The sequence below is a fragment of the Squalius cephalus genome, assembly GCF_949319135.1.
Source record: "Squalius cephalus genome assembly, chromosome: 12".
In the NCBI taxonomy this organism is placed as follows: Eukaryota; Metazoa; Chordata; class Actinopteri; order Cypriniformes; family Leuciscidae; genus Squalius; species Squalius cephalus.
The window spans coordinates 32,083,883-32,096,151 of record NC_137133.1 but is presented as its reverse complement, the minus strand read 5'-3'; the positions used below and the strand labels follow the sequence as shown (position 1 = coordinate 32,096,151).

Genomic DNA, 12,269 nt, shown 5'->3' with positions numbered 1-12,269 from the left:
CAACACATTCGATGAGATCTATCTCAAAAAGCAGTATTTAACTAAATATTTATTTCAAATAGTTTCTTTCAACCACTTCACTGCAACAAACCATCCAAACGACCTGATCTGCTAAAATGAATCCGATTCCCAGCGCGATTGTTTTCTGGATGTCTGTACTGCGTTCGTTTGTGTTGCGTTATGCGTGTCTGTTCCATTGTCAGTGACATTATGCATGTTTCACATATGAATGACTGAGCCAGTGAAAGCGTTTGATGCATCGTCGTGAACATAAAGTGTTTCCAGCGAGTTGGAGGGAAGGTAATTGTTAACTCCCAGCTACGGCCCACGCTCTTCCTAACCTTTCCTTCATTCAGATTTTACCTCTGTCAGCCTCCTCACGTAACCTCTGTCTCTCAAAGACAGCCTTTCTCCTCACTCGCCCCCTTATTCGATTTCACCGAATGTAGAGCATCTTTCCAGGAATTGGGAAAAGCAGGGGTTGTCATGACAACGCTTGCTTCCGCTTCCACATGCGATGCCCTTTGTAATAATCTGCTGCACAGACTGTGACGGCACATGCTCGGGCATCGACGACTCCTGCCTGTCCTTGGGCTGTCGAGAGTGAGGCGTCTGGTCACACGGTATCACTGCCCCGGAGATGACCTACTTTTTTTTCCTATTCTCGCAAATGAGGGAAAAAGGCGGAGTGGATTGCCAGAAGAGGATGTGGGTGGCGTTGATGTGGCTCTGGTTGTGTCAAACGCGGAGCCTGGCACAATCAGGGCAGAGATAAATGAAAGGACTCGCCCTTGTGTTGTTCCCAACCTGCATGATGTTATTTTTGGTCAGTTGAAAAATGTCTGTAGACACTAGACATACTTGAAGAATCGTTCTTGTAATCTATCAATCATGTCTGTCAAGCTCCAAAAAAAACTCCCATAAAAGTTTACCATACTTCTTTTTCCACTATATTAGGTCTTCAGAAGCTATTAGATAGCTTTTTGTGAGAAAAGGTTGAAATTAAAGTATTTATTCACTGATATTCACTAATGTGCTTACTCATGGCAACAGTACAAACTTTTTCAGCAGCCTTAGTTTCAGATGTATTTTTCCATTCATTTTTCCCATAAGGAAAAACTGAATTTTCAGCATCATTACTCCAGTCTTCAGTGTCACATGATCCTTCAGAAATCATTAGGCTATAATATGCTGATTTGCTGCTTAAGAAAATGTATTATTATTATTAAACAGTTGTGTACATTTTTTTCAGGATTCTTTGATGAATAGGTAGTTCAAAATAACAGCATTTATTTAAAATATAATCTTTTGTAACCTTATAAATGTCTTTACTCTCACTTGCTGAATAAAAGTATTAATAATACTTTCATTTCTTTCCAAAACAAAAAAATTCTTACTGACCCCAAACTTTTGAACGGTAGTGTATAATGTTACAAAAGCTTTCTATTTCATAATAAAATAGATTCATAATAATAAAATTAAATAATGTTTCTTGAGCAGCAAATCAGCATATTAGAATGATTTCTGAAGGATCATGTGACACAGAAGACTGGAGTAAGGATGCTGAAAATTCAGCTTTGCATCACAGGAATACATTACATTTTAAAATATTTTCAAACAGAAAACAAATATCACAATTTTAATTAAATAAATGCAGCCTTGGTGAGCAGAAGGGACTTATTTTAAAACATTCGAAATCTTACCGATCTAAAACTTTTGAACGGCAGTGTGTATATATACACAAACATTTCTGTATTTCGAGAGGGATTGAGCCCTCGCAGTTCCATTGAGGAAAAGGTTTTGGAATGACGTCAGGATGAGTAAATAGTGGCAAATTATAATTAAATAACCTAACAGATTTATGATGACCTATTTTCAGAATCACTAAAGCTTTAGTGCGTGTTTGTGTACTCAATCACTCAATCATCGCTGTCACAGAAGCAGAGCGCTGCCTTCGCTGGCATTCACGGTGTTGCTAAATTTAGTGTGCATGTTGGGAGTACATGTTTGATGTTTTTGTGTTGTCGGTTACTGTTACTTAAACCTGGCCTGTCACTCACATTTCAAACAGCGTTCAGTTACAGTAACGTTTTCCCGGAGACATGGCATATGTCTGTGCAGTTGCAGGTCAACAGGGAAGAGCTCTGCAGGCACACTGTGAACTGAATTACATTTCAGCTCATTTAGATGCTATAAGAGTACGGCTTGAGAAATGGTGATTAAAATGTTGAATCAAAGGATTTTAGAAAATGCTATGTTTTAGGAAGGAATGTCCAGGTTATATTCCAACCTAAAATCAAGAGTAAAATTAACAATTCAGTTTAATTCATTAGGTATAGAACTTACAATGAGCATTAGTTTTGGTGCATTTATTAATGTAGGTTACTGTTACATTCTTAACCTTGCAAACTGTATAAAAGAACATTTGGTATATTTATTTTGAGCGAACATAATGTTAACAGTGAACAACAGTATATTTATAAATGAACACAACAATTGAAAAGCAACATTTAAAAAAATATTAATTTTAATCAGCAAAGACGCATTATATTTTTTATTTCAAATAAATGCTGTTCTTTTGAACTTCCTATTCATTATTGTTTCCACAAAAATATTAAGCAGCACAACTGTTTTCAACATTGATAATAATAAGAGATGTTTCTTGAGCATCAAATCAGCATATTAGAATTATTTCTGAAGAATCATGTGACACCGAAGACTGGGTAATGGTCTCAATTCCATATGCATGTATATATTTAAAAAATGTTTGCATGTATATACTGTACATATATTTATACATAATTTATATTATATAAAAATATATTTAATTTTATATATAAATAACACATTTTTCTTAAATATATACATGCATATGTGTGTTTTTATATATAAAAAAATAATTATCTTAATAAAAATCTTAATAAATGATATTAATAAAAATCTTACCGATCCAAAACTTTTGACCGGTAGTGTGTGTGTGTGTGTGTGTGTGTATATATATATATATATATATATATATATATATATATATATATATATATATAGATATAGATATAGATAGATAGATATATATATATAGATATATATAGATATATATATATATAGATAGATATAGATATATGTAGATTTATATAGATATATATAGATATATAGATATATATAGTTTATATATATAAAAAAGAAAGACTAGGCATCAGTAACCTCATCATCAGTAACTTTTACTTCTGTTTTGTGCTGCTCTCAATGACAGACAATACAAGCAAAAATGTATTTTGTGCAGCAGGATAATTGATTATTGATTTTAATGTGTCTCTTTCTCTGTCTCTTTCTACAGTAAAACTCTTTGAGGTCATAGAAACAGACAAGACACTTTATCTGGTGATGGAGTACGCCAGCGGTGGTGAGTTTGATGTGACACTGCCTCTTATGTTATGTAATCTTGTGCAGACAGGCCTGTAATTCTACATAATGAAGCGTATGAAAGTGAGAATGTGCATCTCTTCTCTCCACAGGGGAGGTGTTTGACTACCTCGTAGCGCATGGACGCATGAAGGAGAAGGAGGCCAGAGCTAAATTTAGACAGGTACAGTACTGCAGTGTGCTGGATACAGGCCTGTCCCGCCCTCTCGCTCTCACCCGGGCCGTCCTGCCCATTCACACAGCTGTGAGCTGCAATTGGTTGGCGCTTGTGTGGCAGCTGCGTGAAGGGTTTCCCAGTGGGCCGTATGTGGCCCATATACACGACTTTTGGTTTGGGGTCAAAAACTAAATATGGTTTGAACAGTTTATGAACCGCTTGTGGAAAACCACAAACCCTCATCAGAACTAATTTGCTGACATCACAGTAGTGTCAGAATCTCGAAATTTGGGAGGGTTTTGAAATTGCCTTATGCAATTTTTTCAGTATGTTTACTGCACATGTTATCCATGGTTTCTCTATGCATAGAACAGCAGGATCTAACGGTGCAAAAAAAATCGAAAAATTTAGAAAATCGTCTTTAAAGTTAATTTAGATTCATTTATGTTTGTGATTGTGCTGCATTCACTCACAAAATTAAATGTTTTATATATTTACGGTTGAAAATTTACAAAATATCTTCATGGAACATGATCTTTACTTAATATCCTAACTATTTTTAGCATTAAAGAAAAATCGATCATTTTGACCCATACAATGTTTTTTTGGCTATTGCCACAAATATACCCGTGCACTGGTTTTGTGATCCAAGGTCACATATATTTTCATAATGATCTGGTTCTACTTATTAAAGGGGACATTTTATGCCCCTTTTCACAAAATGTAATATACACAGTATTCATTACATACTGTGAAGGTTTTACATACTGTGAACCTACATAATGAATTTTGTGTTGTCATTTTAATTCGTTTTGATTGTTATAATACTATTTTTACACAAATAAAATACAACTTTAATTGTACAATTATTTGAGTGAGTTGAAGACTCCAGCCTTAATCAATGTTCTAGATTATTTATATTGTTCTACATAAAGGTGGTCGTTTTATGGTTAAAATCATTTGACCAGCCAAATACTCCCTTTATCTTAATAATCCCATAAACGTTTGGTTGTGGAATAAATTAATCACGGTTAATAAACACATACGGTGATATTGGATTTACTTTAGCATTTAGCTAAATGCGCCATCAGCAAAAACATCTCCAGGTGTTTAGTGCGGTGAGAGAGCTCTAATGAGACAGTCACACACTGACAGCATCATTTGCTCTGTTTAATTAGCCGAAGACCCCTTTCAACCTCCCTCCTTCCCACTGAGACCCATTGGTCTAATGGACGGGTACGGTGGGTTATCCCGCAGCTGATGCAGACATCTGTAGTCATAGCGATGGGGTCTCCCTCTCCTCCTCTCCTCTGCTGCTGTGGAGACAGCTTATCTGGGTCAGGCATGAAGCACCGCTGAGATTTCGGAGCGGAGCAGAAAAACGAACGGATTCTTTCACCAGCCAGAGAAAGAAATGGAAATCTGTCCCACTATCTGATGTCTGGGACACCGTCCACCGACAGAGCTGCATGAATATTAAACGGTATCAGGAATGTTGCGTGTTGGAGAACGAGAAGAGAATACCACAATTATAATGAGCTTTACACAATATAAAAAGTAACTTCAAAAGTCCATATATTTAGGATTCTTTGTTCAAAAGAACAGCAATTGTTGGAAATCGAAAATGGACAAAATTAGCTTGTGCAATTTACATATTAACAGACCAGAAGACATACAGAGCATCAGCTTTCGTTTCGGCTCTGACACTGTGAGTGTGTGTTAGAAATCAGGAATGGTGAGAGAACATTGTGCTTGGTATGTTTTTTTTAATCTTCAAACTGAACTTGGGTCTTCAAATCCCGTCTTACTAGTGCGCTTCTCATAATGTTTACGCATTAGGTCAGTAAGACGGTCTTTTGTGGCTGTTTGAACGCTTTCAACCACATGTGTGTTTACACTACAAAAGCAATCTGGTCGAAAGCGTTTTTGACTACATCTGGAAGTGGTCGAAAGTGGACAAGCTCAAAACGTTTTAGACCCTTGTATTCCGCATCTACCAAAACGCATCTTAACACAAGGTGTTAACTGGACCTATAAATCTTTACTGTCACTTTTGATCAATTCAATGCTTTCTTGTTGAATAAAAGTATTGATTAATTTAAAAAAACAAAAAAAAACATCACTGACCCCAAACTTTTAAATGGTAGTGTTGGTTAAATTTTGATTTGACGCTTTAGAATGTGGGTGTGAGATTGAGGAACCTCATTTCTTCTATAAAAAACCCAGTGTCAGTTTCAGCAAGCCTCTCTCTCCCCCCTCATTTATCATCCTGGACCATGTGTCAGAACCCACAGCACACATGCTCCCCCGTCCAATCAATGGCATTCTGGGAAAAAGCGATGATGCCAGTTAATTTGGCGTATTGGCTGTTACACCACACCCTGTCTGTCACCCAGTCAGTTCTGTCTCTCTCTCCACGTTCTAAAACGCCTTTGTCTCCTTTTCTTCTTCAGATTGTTTCAGCGGTTCAGTATTGCCATCAAAAACACATTGTCCACAGAGATCTCAAGGTAAGGTCACTTGAGTGTCGTTGTGTCATCTTTTCTGCCCTTGGCAAACGAAAAGTCTGAAGTCATAGGTTCATCTAATTCCAACGCTGCTATACTGTCAGAAGTCGTGCACGTTGATGCTCCTTTTGTAGCCAAATGGGGCTTAAGCCAGTGCTTTGATACAGACTAAATGGTCAAATCAATAAGCAGCCATGTCTCTGAGCAGGACAGAACATGAACAAGAACCCCTGCTTCGTCTTTCCCGTCTCCCTTACGTCTGCTTTCCCTTTCCGAGTCTCCATGCTCCATTACACACTTTGTTTCCAGACTGATGCTCTGTAAATGATGCATGAGGCCAGTGTCTCGTGTGAAGGAAGCCAGGTGGAAATGTGGCTTTTTCTTATTGAGTTGTGTGCTTTCACTCTCTGGATCTGTCTGTGTTAATGTTGGTTAGGAAGGAGTAACTGGAAGGAGCCTCTTAAAGAAATGACATTTACATTATGCATTCGTTGAGGTCTAAAGCTGGGATTCAAAATCAAATTTAAACCTGGAAAAAAGCAGCGGAATTTAGAATAGTGTTTTTCATAACAAAGAAACATTAGGATGTAAAATGAATGAGACATATTTTAGATTCGATGGTCTCTGCTCATTATATGTTCTTGGGTGAAAAAACAGATTCCCACAAATGTCCAGGTCACATTTTTTTGACCACATAGATTTATTTTCATCGTCCTTTCTTTCTTTCTTTCTTTCTTTCTTTCTTTCTTTCTTTCTTTTTCTTTCTTTCTTTCTTGTATTTATTTAAAATTAATAAAATAATACAGTTTTGTATCTATTTATCTTAAGCAGTTTATATCTTAAATGTGTATAAGTTAAAGGCAATATGTGTGTGTGTGTGTATACTTGAAATATTTTTTATTTGAAATCTTATTAAAATGATTTAATAATAATGCAATTATTGTATTTAATATATTTTTTAAATGTATGAAATAATATTAAATATAATGTAAATAATGCATTACTTAAAAAAAAAAAAAGCAAATCTGGTTCTTAATAACGCAACAAATCTTAATGGCTCTAAAATTATTATAATTTTATCAGTATTTATTATTTACAATTTAATTAATAAAGTAATTATCATTCTTATTTCTTCCCTCCTTGTACTTTTATATACTGTATGATAATAATCTAATTTCTCTTTGCATTTCATTATTCATAAACTCCTACCGAGCAAACACAATATACTCAAAGGCTGCGTTTACACTGGTACAAAAAAAATCTGATTTTTTACTCGCATCTGACACAGATCGGGATTGGTTGCACACGTGTAAACACAGAAATCTGCACGAGATCCGTTTTTTCGCATCTGATCTGAGCCAATTCCAAATGTGGTTTTGAATCAGATACATATCCGATATCTGGAAATCTGACCTTCATTTAAACACAAATATCCAATTCCAAGCCACCGGAATTGGCGAGGGAGACACATTTGCCCACAAAGATAGCTTTTTAATGTTGTATTATGAAGCAGACGTGCCTGTATGCGCTCACTCACAGCTTTTTTAATGAGGTGGAAACTTTATAAAGGAAAGAAATTGCGCACTCACAGAAACATTCAGGAGCTGGTTTTCAATCTCTGCCCCGTGAATTTGATAAATAAAACCGTTTCACTACTGAAAGCTACATTATATTTCTCAGCAATGAGATAATAACTTTGCTGTAATTAAACCAACAAGCTTCACTATTAGGCCTCTCTCTCTCTCTCTCTCTCTCTCTCGGGAATTCATGTATCTTACAGCGCTACTTTATTTCACTTCAGAATTCTAGATCTAACGAGCCGTAGAAAAAAATAACAGAGAAAATTACCTTCAAACTCTCAGCTTCTCACTCTTTCTCTTGCTCTCTCATGCAGGCAGAAAACCTACTGCTGGATGCAGATATGAACATTAAGATCGCAGACTTCGGTTTCAGTAACGAATTCACTATTGGGAACAAACTAGACACGTTTTGCGGCAGCCCACCGTATGCCGCCCCCGAGCTTTTCCAGGGCAAGAAGTATGACGGGCCGGAGGTGGATGTGTGGAGTCTGGGGGTCATACTCTACACACTGGTCAGTGGATCTCTGCCCTTTGATGGACAGAATCTAAAGGTTAGTGTGCTCAGCCCTGAAAGGTCACTTTTGCCCTCCTTCACAGAGAATCGTACAACTGAGAAGCCTTTGGATTCGTGTTGTGACTCATGAAAAATGCTGCATGAAATCAGTGATTTGTTAAAGCATTTAAGCCATAAGAGGTTATGCATTATAGTGGTTTTCAGCACAATGCAAAGGTGAATTGTGAAATCATGCAACCTCTCGTAGATCATTACTTTTATAAAATAGCAGTAACAGTCAATAAAAACAATGAATAGTTCAGTAATGCCAAAATGATCTTTTTACCTACAGGAACTTCGTGAGCGGGTGTTGAGGGGCAAATATCGAATTCCCTTCTACATGTCGACTGACTGTGAGAACCTCCTGAAACGCTTCCTGGTGCTGAACCCTGTCAAACGGGGCACACTCGAGGTGAGAGAACGTGGTAAACCTGTAAATATACATGGCACTTTCCATATATGAAGTCACATGATCCTTCAGAAATCATTCTAATATGCTGATTTCCTGCTCAAGAAACATTTATTATTATCATCAATGTTGAAAACAGTTGCTTACAATTTCTATCTGATGAATAGAAAGTTCAAAAGAATATATATAAATATAAAATCTCACAGAGGCCCAGGGAAACGGCGCCCCCAATGTTTGAGGGCTGTAAGTGCAGGTTATTTGAGGTTCACTTTAGGGCCAATGATGCACACGCAGAATCTTATGTCTATTACAGGAAACTCAGAATGAAATGATGTCCGCTAATGAATAATTGAGGATTTTAGAGATGTCACTGTGCACTCAAGCATGTGGTGTTCCACTCCCTGATAGTTATGTGGCTTTCATATGGGCCACTTCATTCAACACTTTATGTAACGAAAGTTATGAAAACTGAACAGGAATTATACATATACAGATATATTTGTGTATGCATTAATGTATATACATACATGGATCTAAAACCATAAGATTTACATTTGTCTGAGTCATAGTTGCTTTGTACAGCAGTGTTATTGCAAAAAATCCGTCCCACCTTTAGGGAGCAGACTGTATTTTGTGTCAAGAATCTTCCAGCTGACCCACTTTAAAATATGTATTTGGTTTCTTGCATAATCATGCATATTCATGATATAGCAGAACCTCTCACACTGCCCTGTGTATGTCTGTTTCAGCAAATCATGAAGGATCGATGGATCAACGCAGGCTGTGACGAGGATGAGCTCAAACCGTTTGTGGAGCCGGAGCTCGACATCTCGGATCAGAAGAGAATTGGTATGAAATCAACACTCTTACATGCAATTATTTGTAGAAAATAAGCTAAATACTTTAAGAAGGGGGGCTTCAAAAGTCTCTAATGTGATTGCTACATTTTTATTTTATTTATAATTTTTAACTTGACACATACATAAAGCAAAAGCTTGATTTAAAAAGTCCCCCTGTAGTCAATAAATGTATCCCTTAAAACTCATCTTGGATCACCGAAAGTACATATTTAAATAATTTTTCCTTGAAAAAAAATCTTCATGCCTTAAAATAGCTTGAATGTAACCCAACACCCTTGCCTCATTTAGTATACGTGGTTCTATGAAAATGAATATTCAAACTGTGTTTTTGAGACTGTCTTTGGTTCACTGCAGTTTTAAGGAGAAAATACTCAGCAATGGTGTTGATTGATAAATTTGCACATGGTTTGTCTAAAAGCATATTGAAAACACCACATAGACATATAAACAACATTAAAAGCTTGGTTTTAAGATTATTCTGTCGCTTCAGGGCGATTGTACCAGTGATAAGTTCATACTGCTCTCCTATGGCTACAAGCTGCTGATGATCACATGTTCCTGACTGCAGTTTCCACAAAATTGTTTTGAATTACAAAGCAGAACTCTTGGTTTTTTAAATGTAACACTTCCCAGTTTTTTTCATAATGGAGGAGAAGGGTCATTAGTTTAAGAGTCGAAACATACTTAACTCAACGCAAGTATGTGAATGTTAACTCTCCTAACTACACAAACTTGATTTCATGCATTGAATTCTGTCAGACCTCAGTGCATAACACATTACAAGTGCATATTGCATTTTTAGTGTCGCTATTAGCTTCAGTTGTCTTCTTCTACAGTCAGTTTTCTGCGGCAGGTCAACTTTTGAAGAGAATCTTGCTGAGCAAGTTAGTTAAAGTTAGTGAAACTGTTGACATGTATACAGTTAGCTACACTACAGTTTAAAAGTTTGGGGTCAGTAAGATTTTTAGTGTTTTTAAAAGAAATCTTGATTTATTTGATCAAAAAACAGTAATATTTAGAAATTGTATTACAATTTAAAATAAATGTATTTTATTTGAGTATATTTTAAAATGTAATTTATTCAAAATTGTATGAACCCTGTTAAACGGGGCACACTCGAGGTGAGAGAACGTGGGGAACCTGTAAATATACATGGCACTTTCCATAAATTAAGTGACAAGAGATGCTTTAGCACCTTCAGTGTCACATGATACTTCAGAAATCATTCTAATATGCTGATATAATGCTCAAGAAACATTTATTATTATTATTTTCAATGTTGAAAACAGTTGTGAAGCTTAACATTTTTGTGGAAACTGTGATCATTTTTTTTTTTTTTTTTTGATGAATAGAAAGTTCAAAAGAACAGCATTTATTTGAAATATAAATCTTTTGCAACATTATAATTGTCTTTACTGTCACTTTCTATCAGTTTAATGCGTCCTTGCTGAATAAAAGTATTATTTTCTTCTTTTTTTTAAACATGTACCTCTATAGTAATGTCCGGTTTAATTGCACATTTGAAGGCAACTGTATTGTCCCCTTGAGTACGGGGTTTTGTTACCGCCACAGTAACGCAAGCTTTTGTGTACTTGCTTTCTTTCTGTTTTTAGCTGGATGGACAATAAATAATCCAAATTTACAGACATAATAAGATCTTTCCCATCTGCTCATCATTTATTTTTATATTAGTGAGTTTCTGTGGGAGTGAGTCAGGGCTTTTATGGTTCACAAGTGCAATCAAGGGAGACATTTGGGCTTCACTGCATTGCATAACGTCCTACGAGCACCCTTTTTTGCTCGGTAGAAGCTGTTAGTCTGGCATGCTTGGTTCAACGTGACGCTGATTGTGGTTGGTGGTGTGCCTGTGGGTTTCAGCAGAGTGCAGGGGTCGATGATAGCTAAGGGTCAGACTGGCCCTGTTCTTTCCACTGCTGCTGGAGGCTTGTCTGCCTTTTAACACTACATTGATCTCTGAGCCCTAGTTCTGTGTCCCTAACAGCGTTTACCGCTAGTGCAGGAACAGTTCAAATGAGCGGAGGCCGTCACATTTAGTCTAGCACATGAAACGGTGACGGCATTGGCATTGATTGAGAGTGCTTTTTTCCAGGTGAAACTAAAATGATACCCGAAATTACTTCTTTTTTTTAATTTGTGAAGGACATTCACGACAGAGACAAAGTAAGCAGACATCATTCTTGAAGAATCTGGAATAAAACTTGTTCAAGGTTGGCTAAAGCACACTTTTCTCAGCTTTCAGCTACCCTGCTCTTTATATATCAGTGTCTTTTTATGCACAAATATGAAAAGAGTCAAGATGTACAGGTTTTTATCAGTTTACTTTTTTTAAAGTTGTTTTTATATGATACCACTCTGCTACAATAGCTTTGGCCATTGAAAAAGTCGTCCTCCTCTCACAATATGCCAGCGTGATGTATCCCAATCTTCAAGCAGAAGGAGCTGGATGAAAGTTTTTTAATTATATCAATCACAATGTGATGCAGCCTGGAATAATTTACACCATGTTTGTCCATTTGTCCTGACTGAGTTTGGTTTCCCCCCAGATTTTTTTCTCCATTTCTTTCATCTGATGGAGTTTGGGTTCCTTGCCACTGTCACCTTTGGCTTGCTTAGTTGTGGTTAAAAGACTCTTAATATTCAGTAATAGTGCATTTATTGATTTGACTGCACTGACACTATTAGATGAGAACAAAAACATGAATTGAGCTGGACTACGACTACTGTGTGCTGTAGAGCTGCTTTATAGCTGAATCGAATTAGTT

At 36.5% G+C, this 12,269-nt stretch overlaps 1 protein-coding gene across 19 annotated transcripts in view; it reads left to right on the top strand.

The window, feature by feature from the left end:
* The window catches only part of mark3b (MAP/microtubule affinity-regulating kinase 3b), a 65,684-nt gene that overhangs the window by 33,456 nt on the left and 19,959 nt on the right, over positions 1-12,269 (top strand). For all 19 annotated transcript variants that reach the window (XR_013822882.1, XR_013822883.1, XM_079887401.1 and 16 more), the window contains exons 5-10: positions 3,335-3,400; positions 3,513-3,583; positions 6,031-6,087; positions 7,979-8,215; positions 8,510-8,629; positions 9,376-9,475. Coding sequence is in view for 17 of the 19 variants with exons in the window: in XM_079887401.1 (XP_079743527.1) it covers positions 3,335-3,400; positions 3,513-3,583; positions 6,031-6,087; positions 7,979-8,215; positions 8,510-8,629; positions 9,376-9,475 (651 nt within the window). In the remaining 2 variants the exon portion in view is untranslated. The remainder of the gene's footprint in view (positions 1-3,334; positions 3,401-3,512; positions 3,584-6,030; positions 6,088-7,978; positions 8,216-8,509; positions 8,630-9,375; positions 9,476-12,269) is intronic.